The sequence below is a fragment of the Rattus norvegicus genome, chromosome 17 (assembly GCF_021556685.1).
Source record: "Rattus norvegicus strain SHRSP/BbbUtx chromosome 17, alternate assembly SHRSP_T2T, whole genome shotgun sequence".
Taxonomy (NCBI): domain Eukaryota; kingdom Metazoa; phylum Chordata; class Mammalia; order Rodentia; family Muridae; genus Rattus; species Rattus norvegicus.
In genome coordinates this window covers 83,407,535-83,423,975 of record NC_141550.1, presented here as the reverse complement: position 1 = coordinate 83,423,975, position 16,441 = coordinate 83,407,535, and the positions used below count along the sequence as shown (strand labels likewise).

Below are 16,441 nucleotides of genomic sequence, written 5' to 3'. Positions count from 1 at the left end.
CAGACAGCTGTAGAGGAGACTGGAGGAGAAGAGGGAAAACGTAACTGTGTTCTGTTTTCTTTTTAATTTAAAAAAGAGAAGATTACTGTGTTTCTTTTGGTCATCTCATTCAGTCCTCAGTGACCTAGAGATTGTAGTGGAGAAAGGCACAGACTCTGCTTGTCTTGGTTTGTGTCAGGAAGCGAGGAGACCGTAGAAGAGCAGCCGAGGGCGGCTCAGTACTGCTCCCAGTTGGCTTTTCCAGCTCTGCTCCGTGTTTTGAGCAGCGATGTCTGATGTCCTCCGCATACTCACAGGAAGCTACTGACTGACTGTGGGAAATGCGTCCCCGCGGCCCAGGGTGCTGGCCGTTTACATCTGCACTTGTAGTTACTTAGCGACTTAGCGAACAGGAAGACTTGGCAAGGGGTGGGAGAGGTGGGACCACAGTCAGACCACGCTAGAGGAGTCTTTGTTCTACCTTACATTTTCTGTTTTAGTTTACAAAATAAACTAAAATTGTAAAATATAGATAGTTAGGACATTTTGCGAGGTATTATGACAGTTGACTGAGTTAGTGTATTTATATATCCTGCACAAGAAAGAGTATGTTGGTTTTAATTTTTAAAATATGGAGGGCTAATTTTAAATATGTGTTTATCTATGTACTTACTTTGTGTGTGGGCACGTGTGTGCGCTCTCCCATGTGGCCTGCCATGATGTGTATGTAGGTCAGAGGACAGCTGTAGTAGTTGGCTGTCTTTCTACCACACAGGTCCCATGAATTCATGGCTTAGTGGCAATGAGCCACCTTGGTAGACCCTAGAGATAGCTAATTCTTATTTTGTAAATTTCACAAATTTTTTTGTTTTAAAATTTGAAGTGAGTAAAATAGAATTTCTTGAGGTTCTTCATATATACATACATAATATACACATACATACACACATATACTTACACACAAACATGTATGAAGAATCTTTTAATTTAATTTTTGAAAACACTAGATCAAATGTAATCACATGACTTGGCTCCATTCCTCTCATCCCCCAGGCCTGCCTAGGTGCCCTCCTTGTTCTTTTTCAAAGTCCTGGCCTCAGTGTTTTGTTGTTACATATTTTAATTGCTGAGTGCGCCTCTAGAATAAATGCTGTGCTCGTGCTGACAGTTTGCCCGGCTCTCACCATGGACCATCACACAACTGTCCTTCGTGTTTCCAGCGTCGTCGGCTATGGGCACGAAATGGATGTCGTCTGAGCCATTTGTCCCCTGGCAACAGTGGGTTCCTATCGCTGTTTCTGTTCATTCGTCCTGGTGTCTTGTGACTGCCTGCTTGTGCGTGTGTGACTAGATGCTCTGGGAGAGATACAGAGCTTTACTGGGAAAGCTGCTACCCTGGCCTCGTGCTTCCTGTGTGGCTTCGGTTTTGAAGACATCTAAGTCTTTGGTTTTCATACGTCTAAGTTTTTTTAAAACAACACCATTTAAGTTAAAAACTACATAATTGCCTCATCACTTAACTTAGTCTTTAATATCAGAATAAAACAAAATTCTGTTTCTAAACTCACTTTTCCCTTAGTGTCATCCTAGTATCACTGAGGGCCCTTCCCTAGGACTGTGTAAAGGGCTGTCTAGAAACGCATTCGTACTCCTGGTTATTGGGAATAATAGTCTTTATAGTCTTTGATATTAGTAGTGTGCTCGCCTGGGGGTTATTATCTGTGGATATAAGATTTACAGTCGTGCCTAACTGCAGCTGACAGCTTTCTTACAGTAACTACTGCTATCTCACTGCAGTCCACACAGAGCGTAGTGTTGGGGCAGCAGCAGTCCTAATGGTCCTCCATTACAAACGTGTGGAAGTGTGTACTCTAAATGCTCCTTCATTATTTCCTTTATCTTATTGGGTAACCTTCTTCACTTGTTAAATGTGACTAAATCAGACAGGAGAAAATCTGTTTATGGAAGCAAACTATGAAAACCAGCTCTGTACAGAACATATAAAGAACTCTTACAACTTAACAAAAAGAAAATAAGCCAATTCAAAAATGTGAGGGCCCGGAGGGATGGCTGAGCAGTTGAGAGCCCTGGCCGCTCTTCCAGAGGACTTGGGTTCAATTCTCAGACCTACCTGGCAGCTCACAACTGCCTGTAACTCCAGATCCAGAGGACCTGGCACACTCACAGAGGCACACTCACAGAGGCAAGCATACAGGCCAACAAAACAAAACATCACTGCACATATAAATAAATACTTTTTAAAAATTGAAAATGATTTGAATATGTATTTCTTGAAAGACAGGCAAATAGCTAATAAACACATGAAGAGAATGCTTAACATCACTAGTGATTAGACAAATATAAGTGAAACATTGCTTCATATCCACCAGAGTGAAGTACAATCGTGTAAAAAAAAGTAAAATAGTGTAAAAAATCTTTGCAAACATTAAATGTAGTATATGACTCGGCAGTTTTACCTCCAGATAACTATCCAAGTAAAAAACTTGATAATGTGTATATATTATTCTGTATAATATTCCAAAGTGAAAACAACTCAAAGGTTTACCAACTAGGATGGATAAGTAAAATATGTTTTATCTATTAAAAATATCATTCAGTAATAAAAAGTAAGCCCTAGAGCTTGCTGTAATGTGAGTGAACCTTAAAACATGATGATGTAAGAAGGCGGACATAAGTGTGTCACCTGATCCCGTGTATATGACGTTAGAGTGGCCAAATCTGCATCAAGGTGGGCGGAGAGAAGGGACAGGGAGCAACTGGTGTTGGGACTAGAGGTTTTAGGGTTTTGTTGTTGTTTTGTTTGTTTACCTTTGTTTTTTTATTTTATTTTGAAGTAATAAAAATGAAGGTGTTTGTGAATTCCATCCTAAAATGCATGAGCCATACATTTTTAAAGGGTAGATTCTGTGGGATGTAAATTACCGCACTATAAAGGTAAAAGAGACTACCAAGAAAAAAGAGTAGCAACCATTTTCCCAAGGGTATCACCACAAGTGTTTCTGTAAGCTACTAGTACATGTTGGCATCAACCATACTCCGACATCATGTGACATGATTGCGCTATGCAGCCTCTCATTGTATTAGCGTTATAGAATGGTACGAGACAGCATTTTGGTCTCCCAGTTCTCATTTGTTAGTAAAACTTCATGGTCATATTGGCAATAGCCGTCTTTTGTGTTTTAATAATAAGTATACCCTTCTGAGAAGTGTGTCCTTAGGCAGTTTCATCAGTGTGAGCATCAAAGAATATGTGTACATAACCACAACCACAGTGTCCGAGGTGATACGTTGTGTAGGCCTCCATTACACAGAGGGCCTTCGTCGACCGTGAGGGCATGAGTTTATGTGTAAAATAAGCACTGTGCTTTTACTAAAGGAGTCTTCTGTGTCTGAAGCTGGGACCGTAAGTGATTGTCCTGTACATGCCACCTCTTTTCTAGGGTTTCCTGAGAAGACAACGGTGAAGCAGCGTTACCGGCTGCTCGGCAACAGCCTCAACGTGCATGTCGTCTCAAAGCTCCTTACAGTCCTGTGTGAGTGAGAGACGTGGGAGAGCCGCCGAGGCGTCAGAGTATGCCTCTAATTCTAGACAGTCATCCCAAAATTCTATCTTGAATTAATTCTTATAAAACTCAACTAAATTATTTTAGTTGCATTTTAGTGGGTAATTCAGAGGGAACTTAAATGTGCATATCTTATTGTTTCCTTAAATTTATATTACTGTATCTGACAGACTTCACATTGCTGGTTTTGCTTTATGGGCAAATATTTTTTATAAAGCTTTAAACATGTACATTAAATATTTTATATTTTGCTATAAACAAATTTAAGAATGTTTGAATTTTTGTATGTATATTAGTACTTTATAAAGTATAACATGAATAGTATGGTCCTTAGAAAATTATTTTTGTATGTTAATTTAAAAATTGTTTTATATAACGTGGAGAAACTAACTGGATGTAGACCTGGAAGCTTCATCCCTTCTGCTAGCTTTCACACTGCTGTTCATGCTGCTGCAAGCAAATGTAGCCATCGTTCTTAACTTGCTATGAACTGCTACAGTAGTGACTGTCCTGCTAAGATATGCCCGTGAGGGTCATGGGAATGGCCAACTGCTCTGTGATTTAAGACCAGATCAATGAGATAGAATTCATACCTGGCCCTGCTATCTGGTTCAAAGACCTGTGGCTGGATAGGTCATGGGCCCTAGCGGCTAATCTACTAGTATTCTGTTAAATGGGCATTGCATTAAATGATTTCTGGTGGTTTATTCTTCTACCATAGATTAGTGTTTCCCTCAACATTCACCAGGTAAGCCTTTTGCAGTAGATGGCAATTCAGAAGCCCAGAGAACGGAGACTGCTGCGGGCTCAGCCCTAAGTGGGACATGTCTGTCACTCTCCTCCCTACCGAGGCTTAGGGATCAGTGCAGAGGAGGGAGCAAAAGCACTGTAAAGCCACAAGTGGTAGATGACATTAGGAAGACACTTTCCATATAGCAGGACAACTGTCATGTGGACTCATAGCTAGGTGACAGCATGCAATGAGCTTGAATCCCAGACAGGATCTCGGCATGGAGCAGGGTAGACTGGGTACTAAGTCACACCCCTAGCTGAGAGGCTACCGGCATTTGGTAGCTTCTAGGAGAGAAAGAGTCAGATTCCTTTGAAGGCGTGATTCCTTATATGTGGAGCACCCCCGGGGTAGGCTTATAGTCAAGAAGAGTTGAGCAACACAGATTGGACTGGACTTTTTTTTAAGAGGACACAAAGTTGGGTGGATAGGGGAAGGAGTGTGAATACAATCCAAATAAATTGTATAATATTCTCAAAGAATATTATTTAAAAAATTAGAAATTGTTTCATGACTCTTAATATAATACTCTTTTTGTTAATTTATCTACCTTTTTAGACAAATGTATATATTTTAAACCAAATTGTCATCATCCAACATGGACATCAGTCTGGAAAATGTATTAGAAAAAAATGCTCATAAATTCTTAATCAAGTCTTTGAAAAATGCAGGTGACTTTTTTTGAGACAGGTTTCACTGGGTAGCCCTGGGTGGCCTGGACTATCTAATCCAGTCTGGCTTCTAACTGAGGGATGTGTCTGCCCCAACCTCCGGTGTGCTAGCTAGAATTAAAGGCCAGCAGTACTAAACCTGGCTTCCTTGTTAATCTGAAGATAAAACTTCATTGTCCTACCTTCATTTCACATCCTTCCTTTTAGTTTGCTATTACCAGGGTGCTTTTGCTTTGTCAGCCTGGGGGTTAAATGTGTCTGTTGTTACAGTCTAAGGAATATGGCACAGCCTATGTGGCAGTAGGGGTAAGGAAACCGTGCTGCTATTTCTGTATGGTGCTACCCCATCCTTTATAGTACCGAATCTGAACTTACCTTTTTCTCTGTGCAATCATGGCATCAGTAAAGAACGGATAAATAAAGTGTGTTGGAGACATATACTAGAATACCAGCAGTACTACCTGGAATGGTTTTATGATACGTGCCATGACCAGGAGGAGCCTTGCCGATCATGAAAAGACAAGAGTGGTTTCTTTCCACTAGGAGTCAAGTTCATATAGACAGTAAGGAGGGCAGTGTTTACAGGGCTTGGGAGGAGGGGATGAGGAAGTCAGTGTTTAGCAGGTACAGAGTTTCTGTTTGCGAATATGAGAAAGTCCTGAGGGTAGGAGGCATTGCTGGTTGGACATGGTGAATGTGCTTAGTGCCACCAAACTGTACACTTAAAGTCTATTAAGTGGCTAATTTTATATTATGTAGATTATACTGGAATTAAAAAAATTACTTCTGAACTCAGGTAAATATGGGTATATCGAAGCTATAAGCTATGTATGTATCCACAGTCACTGTCTACATTTGTATGTGTTTTTAAAGATGAACCTCATTAAAATCTCATAATTATAATCTGAAATCATTGTGGTGCCGGTTCATGTAGGTTATCTTTACTGCTGAAAAATTCTTACCAAGAAAACAGTTTATGGTTTGGCTGTATTACCATTGTGTTGTAATTATAAGGTACAGTGTCCAATTGAACAGTATTATACTAAGCTTGGTTAGAGTTTCTCAGCTCTGACACATTTGGTGGGTCTGGGGAGCATTTGCTTATAAATTGGGAAGCACAATATGGCTTTATAAGCTTTAAGGGGCTGGAGAGGTGGCCCAGCAGTTACAGCGTCCACTGTTCTTTCCAGGGACCGGCGTTTGATTCCTACCCCGTACGTGCTGTGCTGCATAATTCTAAGGTGCTTATTCCTTGCCACAATTTTGGTGCTTTACAGGCCCCCAGCTAATGTATAGATGCAAAATTAATACAAACAGGACAATTTATGTCGGAAAATAACCTCGGAGCGAAGCCTGGGCCATCGTTAGCGGCGGTAAAGTCCGAGGATGGAAAGGAGGGAGCGAGTCACCTCCTCCTACGGGGCCAGCTGGCCTTCTCCGGAGGACCCAGCACATTGAGTTCTGGCTGTGAAACCACAACTACAACTGCTCTGGCCTGGCAGAGCGAGCAGATACTTGCAGCTGCCAGCTCGCTCGCTCGCTCGCTCTCCTCGACAGCTTGAGCCTTTGACAGAAGTTCACAGTTGAAATAATAAATGACGGAGAGTTACCCAGTGCTAAAACTACCAGGATAAGCTGTTGTTTGGAATGATCCACTTCCTCCTCCTTCCTCCTTAGTTTCCTCCCTTCCTCACTTCCTTTTTGAAGCAATGTCTCCTGTAGTTAAAACTAATCCCAAGCTTGCAATGTAGTTGAGAGTGGCCTCGAACTTCTGATCCTTCCAGCTATGCTCCCAAATGCTGGGATTACAAGGTAAGTGAAACCATGCCTGGCTTCTGTGGTGTGGAGGCTGCGCCTGGCTGATAGCATGAATATGAGGGGAACATGACCCAGAGAAGTGCACCCCGGACCAATTGGCTTTTTAAAGAGGTATTTGATGGAGAAGCTTTTCAGCTACTCTAACAGCCTGCACCCCTGCTAAGCACCCATATAACGATGCGTGGTGCCAAGCCCAATGCAGACTACGCTGGTTGCATAGTTAGAGGGTAGGGTTCTTAAAAATAAATTACATCCTGTCTTTGGCTTAAATGCCAGCATCATTCAGATCAACATCTTAGCTAAGGGGATTCTGAGGAGGAAGAAATGACACCAAGGAGAATTAAAACTGGTTTCGTTTTGTTAGCTTAGCACAGGATAAAGGAGACGTCATGTTGGGCCAGCAGCACATGTGCGCTAAGCGATGCCCTTCGCAGGTGAGTTGTTTCTCCGTCCAAACCAAAGGGTCTCTGCTTACTAGTTTGTCTGGATAACATCATTCTGTAGAGTCAGAGGTTTCTACGAGCCAAGTCACAACAAGGCTCCAGTTCTGAGCTCACATCAACTTTTTAAATGTGCTTTCCTGGGTTCCTTAAGTTGTTGGGCAGAACCCTAACTTGTGCTGGTGTGGTTGTACCTTAATGACAGAGTGTGAGGTCTAAATCTGCACGAAAAAGCGAAGGCAGTGGGACACAGAGAGAAGAGTTTACATGCACTCGCTCTTCCCTGGGAGCTGTTTTAACCACGTAACTTGTTGAAGTGCCACTGTGGTCGGCTTGGCTCGGCTTGAGTTGACCGCGAGTCGCAGTTTCTGGAAGCCTGGAATCACACTAGTTTGGATTATTTCTAAAGACGTAGCCTTCAGGCCCCTTGACCACTTGAACCTTTCTGGTAGCATTTACTGCCTTTGTGCACCACAGACGATCATCATGTCAGCCCAACAAGAATTTCTCCTGCTCTGATTATTTTTCCTCATTCGTCAACTCTGCTAGCATGTGCCTGTAAGTCGTCATCTGTAAGAACACTTCGCATGGTTTACTAGAGGACAGTAAACATCTAGATATTTTCCAACTTCAGCATCTAACAGCTAACTGCTTGCCACCATGTTTCCTGTCTTTCTATTTGCCATTAAAATGTCGATGTTCCTAATAAAAATATTTTCCCCGAGTGTTTCTATTTCTTTGCTACTTGAAGGACATTTTACTGTAGGATATGTGTGCTCTTCTAAATATATAATCATGATCCAAACTGTCAGTTTACCCTAGTTAATTTACCTCAAGAATTAAAATATTCAGCTGGGCATGGTGGCACACACCTTTAATCCCAGCACTAGAAAGACAGATGGATCTGTGCGTCCCCTGCCAGCATGGTCTACACAATGAGTTCCAGGACAGCCAGGGCTAGGTAGAGAGACCCTGTCTCAAAGGAAAAAATTAAAATATCCTTTAAGTACACTACACAGACCTATAAAATAACTATTTGAAGAATCTCTAAGACCTTAGTGTTCCTGTCACCTGGAGGTAAAGATACTTTCTTCAAGAAATCCTGTTGGAGGTCACATTTGCTCTTAAGGGGGAATCTACACAAACCCTCAAAGAGGATTCCTGATAAAAAGCTGAGCATAGTCACCTGCAAGAGGATCCCTGTCCTTAGAGCCTCCACAAAGGCCCTGGAGAAGAGTCGAGGCAATGCTCAGTAGTGTCTAAGCAGGACTTGACCCATACCTGAGGGAGAGTTCAGCATCCCAGCCTACTGTAACAGAGAAATTCCTTAGAGACTATCAGATAATTTTTAGGGTTTCGGCAAATAATAAGATATTTAGAATTTTAAATTAATTCATGCATGCATATTAACTAGATATAATCAGTTTTTGTTATTTTGTTTATTTCATCTATGCAATTGTAAAATTCAAAAATATAACATTTATACTAAGTATTGATTAATGAGATTCTTAGAAAATTAGATTGAATTCTAGTATTCGGTTGACCAGTACTAAAATGAACTTACTCAGAAATAATTTGGTCTTTTGGAAAATCGCTTATAAGCTTTGGGTATTATATCTAGCTTGGCTGTTTTTGTTCTGTTGTTGAGGCATTCTTTAGTGTCTCTTGACTATTAAGGTTCTCCCTCCCCGTTGCTGGTAAGAAAAGACATTCTTAAGGAGTATATGCTGGATATTTTTCTCTGTTTCGTTGTTTGTTTTTTGTTTATTCTTAACTCATGGGTCATTTCTGAGATTTTCTACTCATTTTTGGACCTTAGTTAAGTCCTGAAGCCACAGAAAGCAAGATAGGCTCGACAGTACTGCATGGTAACACCCCACTCAGGCACAGCCTATGTTAAGGTGTGCATGGATTCTCCAGGAGAGTGGGTTTCGCTGTGATATTTTCTTACACATAAAAGTACTATACTTCTGTCCCCCTGCTGAACATTACTCTCTTTTGTTCCTCTTAACTTTACATGTATTTGCTCAAGAAACACAGGCTTGTGAGAAAGCTGTTTTGCCTTCTCTCTTCTACCATAGCCTCTGAGTCTTCCTTTAGTTTCTAAAATTCCATATCATGTGTATTTATTGTGTGTGTATGTGTGTTCTCAAGTGCATATACATGCCATGGCATGCATATAAGAATCAGAGGACAGCTTGCAGGAGTCTGCTCTCTCTCTCTCTCTGCCATGTGGGTCCTAAGGATTGAATTTAGGACATGACCCTTGGTATCTGAGTCATCTCTGACCCTGAGTCTTACGTTCAGCTACATTCTCAAATACAGCATGACTGTTTCCTAAAGCTTCAAAAATCTTATTTTCCCTATAAATAGAAGTGTAGACCATTTTACAAAAAGTAGGAGAGAGGCTGCTTTCCTATAGGACTCTCTCTTTTAGCGTTACACAGTTGCCATGCCTTTGTTTGCACACACATGGTTTCCTGTGTACTCACTCTGCCTTTGGAGGCATCTGCTCTAACTGGGAGGGCTTGAAACTGAGTGGATGTGGTTGTTTAGCTGGGTTGGCTCTATAATCAAATGAGATCACCTAGACGGGTTGAGGCGGAGAGAGGGGCAGGTCTGGAGCTGCACTCTTAGCTGTCCTTGAAGATTTCAGCTACCTTGGTTGTCAAAGCCATTTGTTTCTCAGAAATTCTTAGCCATCCTTAAACTTCTCCTCCTTACTCATGACAACTCAGATGAGTCCCGATCAGCTGTTTGGAGAATCTTTGTGCTGGCATTTTTCAACTGGGATGGGTTGCTGTCACATCGAATTTAGCAACAAACAAAAACAAACATTTTCACTTTAAATTTGTTTTCATGACTTCAACAGTTTTCCTAAGCCTCCCACATTTAAACCCTACATACCAAGGTCCCGGTCACTTTTTTTTTTTTTTTTTTTTTTTTTTTTTTTTTTTGCCACTAGGTATCCCATCCATCAGCTTCTGTAAAAATGTGCCTTTCAAGGACAACTGCGTCTGATGAACAGTGATGTTTTATACTTTAGAGAGTATAAACCACCATTAGATTGAGAGTAAAGACTTGTGTGAGTGGCGTATGTATGTGCATAAATCAATATCGAGTATCTTAGTCACTCTATACCTTAACTTTTGAGACAAGATTTCTCAGTGAACTTGGAGCTCACCATCTTCACTGGAGCTGGGAGAGGGAGTGGGAGAGGGAGCCCAGGGATGTCTGCCTGTTCCTACCCACTCCCCAGCACTGAGATCACAGGCACACATGCTGGGTTTTTATGTGTGTGGTGAGGATGTGAACTCAGGTCGCTGTGCTTATGCATTAAACACTTTATTCACTCAGCCATCTTAGCTTACAGTGAAGAGGTTTTAACACTCACCCCCCAACTGTCATATAGAAAGCACTCAAATGTTTGTTGAATGGATGCATACAGTGGCCATCGTGGAATTGGAATCAAAGCTACAGAGAGGGCATCAAAAAATGAAGTTCAAACTTGAAGTCACTCTCCTAAGAGCTGTTTGGCTGTTTCTGTTTTGTCTTTAGGTAGCTACATTTACTTAAATGCGCAACACATGATCATAAACTAACTCCCGGGATGTGCTTTTGGCTTAGGAAATATGTACAGATAGGAACAAGTCTGAAAATACTGTGTTTTGATTTCTAGGCTCCACCAGAGAACACAAATGTATTCCTTTGTTTTTCCCTCAGCACAATTTTAAACTCTGTGAAAATATGGTTCTATAATAAGACAAGAACTGGTGGAACTCCACAGATGGAAAGAGAAGCAGAAGCTGGCGAAGGTTCCCATGGCTAGAGGAACAACGGTTACAAGATGTCTCCTGACCTCTCTACCACACAGAAAAGAGGTGATTCAGTGTTAGCGGTCTCCATCATACATCGCAGAAACAGAAAACGGACAGGGAAGGCTATTCCTGCTCCACATAGAAGTGCCTCTTGTTCATAACACCAACTCAGTGGCAACATCTGCCTGCCACGTGTCCAAGTCCTATGGAGAAGGATCCAAGCACAGGCTCCACCTCCCTCAGGTTCCGACACCTTCTCAGGGGCATCATTCAGTGCTACAGTCAAGGGAATCAACCTGCAGAGGGGCTTCACCCAGGAAGTCTCCCTCACTGTGGTCATACACTCTGGCCTATCAGAGTTACCAGGCTAGCCTGGCCCAAGGAACATGATGTTTTCACTTAAAACAATAGCATCAATGGACCATTAAGACCCCAGCAGGACCAGAATAACAGCTTAAAAATGTAAGCTAAGACCTCTGACGGGAATATAAGCAGACCAATCCCCTGCCAAAATAAAAAATTAAAGTGGGACCCATATGGATGGGGGTGTAAGCCTGTAAATGCAACCCCGTGGAGGCTGAGTCAGGAGGATTGCAAGTTTGAGGCTAGCCTGGCCTACAAAGTAATTTCTAGACTACCCTGGGTCATAGTAAGAGCTTGTCTTAAAATTACCACAATAACATAGGGTCCAGAGTCTCATTGTGTATAATAATCTGGTCACCTGTCATACCAGAACAAGGACAATCACAGTTTGAATAAGAAAGGCATGACAATAGCAGGACATATCAGATACTGACAAAGCTAATTCAGTTTCAGCTTCATTTACAGGCTGATGTAATGGACTGCAATCCCCCAGGCCCTAGACATGTTTGCTAGAGGACAAAGGCTGTTTCTTACCCAGTTCTGCACTCATGGCACCTCTCTTGGCTGCAGCCAGTGGATGCCTAATAAAGAATCGTCCGGTTACCTGACTTGAATATGAATGGGCTGAGTATCATCATTATAAATTCTTTCATGACTTCAAGGAAGTGTTTTAATAATTCTATTAGTCAACCAACACAGTAGGAAAAAGCTAATGTCATTGGGGAAAGTATTTAATGCCAGAATTGTGTATAGCTCTTAAGGTATTGTTTATGACCCTTCTAAAACACAGTCTAGGGACTGTTGACCAAGCCTGATTTAGCAGTACTTCTGTAATAAATATAGACCAAGCCACCATAAAGAAAACATCCAAAGGGGCAAAGGCTTTGTTTTATATAGATCTTAGACTAATGATACTGGAAAAGACTTAGAGGTGAGGTCATTCCATCCTTCTTCCTGCCCTCAATGACAACACTTTAAATCTTCCCATGGGTCCGTGCTGCACTTCAATTAACAAATCCCCTAGCAATGACAGGCCTTTGGAAAGCATCAGCCTTGTTAAGTCGCCCCCGTCATAAATCACACAGGTCTCACAAAGCTTCCTCTAAGATAAAGGTGCCTCTGTGTGCCACTTTTATTTGTGTCTTCCTAATTAAAATCACAAGAGGTCTGAGGAGTGCGAGGGACCCGAGAAATTGATCCCTCCATAGAGAGACTCTCACGCACTTGCCTCCTGTCATCAAACGATGTTTGCTAAAAGTGTGCTTTACACTCTCTGAAAAAAACCCACATTGATTGTAAGTGTTTCCTCCACTGTGTGTTGCCTTCATTCACTCATCCACAGTGGAGCCTGGGTGCAGGCATCTTCAACTATAGTACAAATAGCGCCTAATGTCACGCCACTGTCCTGTCCAGAGATCCTGAGCCATCAACAAGTAAAAAGCTAATTCTGTCCTTTTAAGTTGATACTCAAACTTTACTCTCTTCCCTTCCCTCTCACATTAGAAAATTTTGGGTTATTCTTGTAACTGGTTTGGGCAGGATTTTAATTGTTTAAAAAAACAAAACCTTGATAAAGCAGAAGTTTCTCAAATCCTCAATAATGTGTAACAATCTTCTTGCTAGGGACCGCCCCTGCCGATGCTGAGTTAGTCACATGTAACATTCACCTGTGCTGCCTTTTCCTTCTCCCCGGAGACAATTGCAGTAACTATAGTAAGAGGCGTGGAGAACAGACCACGCTGTATTAAAAAATCTCAACTCAGGAGGGAATTGTTCATTTTCTAGGTAATAATGTGCTTCCCGGGAAGTAAGCAAGTGAATGATGTTAAGCTAAATACTTTTCGATAATTATTTCATAGTGTCTTCCATGGAAAATGAAGACAGCAGATCAATGTTGTGTTGCCATGAAATGTTGTTAAAAACAAAGCATAAACCAAGTACAGTGGCATATGTAAATGCAGAGTTTCTTAAAGTTTTCTTTTTATTTATGTGTGGACACATGTGTCTACATGTGTGTCTGTATGTATCCGAGTATCCACACTGTCCAGAAGAGACCCTTTAGATTCCCTGAATTTGGAGTTTTAGGTGGTTGTCAGCCTTACAACCTGAATGCTGGGATTTGAACCCAGGTCCTTTGGACGAGCAGTAAGAGGTCTTAGTTGCTCAGCCATCTCTCCAGCCCCGTAAACGTGGTGGTAAAGTAATACAATAACCCTAAAAAGAGAATGGCTTTTAAAGCCTAAAAGGGATCATTCTAGTAATAAGTATTGTATTTGTATGACTACATTTTTGGTTATTTCTAATATTTGATTTAAACTGATGTGCAAATGGACTAAAAGGCACCAAAGCCAGACTGAAGAGATCGAAGTTAATAGCAATTATCCTTGGACTGTCAGAGTCTCGTCAGCAGCTTCAAGACACCTTTCCATCTCAACCACTTTTTGGTTTTGTGGCTTCCACATAGACGCAGCTCTCAGGTAAACGTGTCCGACTGCAACAAATGTCGCGTAAGGACTGAGGCATCCACACTACTCCAGAAGCTCCTTGTTACACCAAGAGGTTTAACCAATGGTCTCCAACCTGGCACTCCGATATGCCCTCTTTTCATATCTTCTTTACCCACTTTTCTCTAAAGACAACACAGCTGGTCCAGTTGAACAGTGTTTTCTTAGTCTTCACATGCTTGGCTTTGGCCATCTTTCCCTGGTAGAAGCCCATTGTTTTCCTAACAGCCTGCCGGAGCACAGTCTGGCCCACGTTGTCATGTCTGTCTACGTAATGTTCCTTCACAATCGCACCACAGATTTGCCCAGTCACTTTAAGCCAAAGAAGGCCATAAAGTTTACCTTGTTGATAACTTCCCTTATAACTGAGGGCTTTAAATATAAGCAACAAGTATCTGTTATGACTGTAAGAAAAAGGAATTTCTACAATGCTCATATCTAGTGAGCCTGGGGCTATAAAATAGCAGTCGTCAAAAACGTGCTGATGTGCTTGTTAGGTAAGTTCTCAGACTGGGGAGAAAGGAATCAGAAAGGTCTGTACACTTTGTAGTGCAATATCCAATAAGCCTTGATTCTGGTAGCAAATTGTAAGAATTCTTTTTTTTTTCCTTGCAGGAAGTGAAAGCTCAAGGGAAGATGCCTTGAAATTTGATATTTGAGGTTCCCATAAAATTACTACCTTGCCCTGCGATAAGCTGCGTGGTTATACCAGTTCCCATGTACACAGAGATAGTCTGATCTCCAGTATCCTAAGCTGAAAGTGATGTGCTCAGAAAAGGTTTAATGGACCCTGGAGAACAAGTCCCACAGGAGACAGATCCAGACAAGGCAGCAAAGAGAAGACAAAGAACTTAGGACTGAGTATTCACAGGAAACAAAAGAAATTGTCAGAAATTGGTTCTTGCTTTTTTTAAATTAATAGAAGATGCTAATTCTATCAACAATAAGTTATGAAATTAAAAGATTTAGGGTCATGAGAAGAAAAAATGCTTTCTTAGCAAGTAGAGCCACAGAAAGCAAAGAGGTGGGTTTGCAAAAATCTTTGAAGAGTAAGAAAAACGGAAATATAAGTACGGTTACTCACCCGTCATAGTCACACACACACACACACACACACACACACACACACACACACACACACACACACGATCATGAATGGGGATGTCTCTAGAGGGAAAATTGTGATTCAGTGGACCCACAGTAGAAACAGATGTTTGAGCCTGAGTTGGGCCTGACTGGCACATCTGGAATAAGAAGGTTCTGGTCTAGTCCACTTCCGGTGTTTCCTATGCCCACGTTAGGCGAGTGGCGGGAAAACTGGAGTAAGGCAGTTGAGTGCTGCATGGTCCTAGGGTCTCTGCTTCTTGATTGAATCTTCCCTCTCATAATCTTTCCCTGATTCTAAAAAGCGACACCCTATCCTCCTAATTCCTCAAGTAAGAAACATGGGTGTTACCACTCTTGATACTTGAAGGACTATGAAGTATGTCTTTTTTCCCAGCAGATATTATTGCTAAAATATCTTTCCCTCTATTTCCCATCAGCTGGTGCACTGCCATAGCCAGGGCCTCCTCGAGCCAAGTCTCTTTTCCTGGGCTCCAGTCCCCTGGATCTCAGACTTCTCTAAGCAGAGATGCTTGTAAAACTTAAATATGGTTGTGTTCATCTCTTACCTGGAAAACTATTATAATTATCCATCATTTAAAGAGCTAGGATCATTAAATGGCAATTAAAGATTCTTCCTTTGGCCTTGTAGGGCACCAATGGGAGGAGAAGCCCTTGGACCCCCCAGTGTAGGGGAATGTCAGGGCAGGGAGGAGGGTGTTGTTTGGGGACGAGAACACCCTTATAGAAGAAGGGGAGGGGGAGAGGATAGGGGGCTTATGAACGGGAAACCGGGAAAGGGAATAACATTTGAAATGTAAATGCAGAATATCCAATTAAAAAAAGAAAAAAGAATCTTCCTGACCTGACTTCCCGTCCATTTTCTAAATCTCATCAGACACTCACACATTTTCTGAAAGCTCCGGTAGTTCTCCTGGAAGCTTTGCTCCCCCATTTCTCTCTCTGCATCTTAGCCTGAAGAAGTACTTAATGTGTGGGCTCTGGCTCAGGTCACATCGCCCCACATAGGTATCATTCCATCACATCACCACTGTGTTCCAATAATGTTCGTGGATTCTTTCCCCCTCTGTCTCTGTGTCTCTCTGCGTCTCTGTCTCTGTGTGTCTCTCTGTCTCTGTGTCTCTCTCTATCTCTGTGTGACTCTCTGTCTCTGTGTGTCTCTTGTCTCTGTGTGTCTCTGTCTCTGTGCCTCTCTGTGTCTCTGTCTCTGTGTCTCTCTCTCTCTTCTCTGTGTGTCTCTGTCTCTGTGCCTCTCTGTGTCTCTGTCTCTGTGTCTCTCTCTCTTCTCTGTGTGTCTGTCTTTGTGTCTCTCTGTGTTTCTGTCTATGTGCCTCTCTCTGTCTCTGTGT

The 16,441-nt window shown here is 41.9% G+C and overlaps 1 protein-coding gene across 4 annotated transcripts in view; it reads left to right on the top strand.

The window, feature by feature from the left end:
• The window catches only part of Trdmt1 (tRNA aspartic acid methyltransferase 1), a 34,930-nt gene extending 28,996 nt beyond the window's left edge, over positions 1–5,934 (top strand). For 3 of the 4 annotated variants that reach the window (XR_015640737.1, XM_087590269.1, XM_087590270.1), the window contains one exon: positions 3,441–5,934. Coding sequence is in view for 3 of the 4 variants with exons in the window: in XM_087590269.1 (XP_087446395.1) it covers positions 3,441–3,541 (101 nt within the window). In the remaining variant the exon portion in view is untranslated. 4 annotated transcript variants of the gene reach the window in all.
• Positions 5,935–16,441: the final 10,507 nt, after the last annotated feature.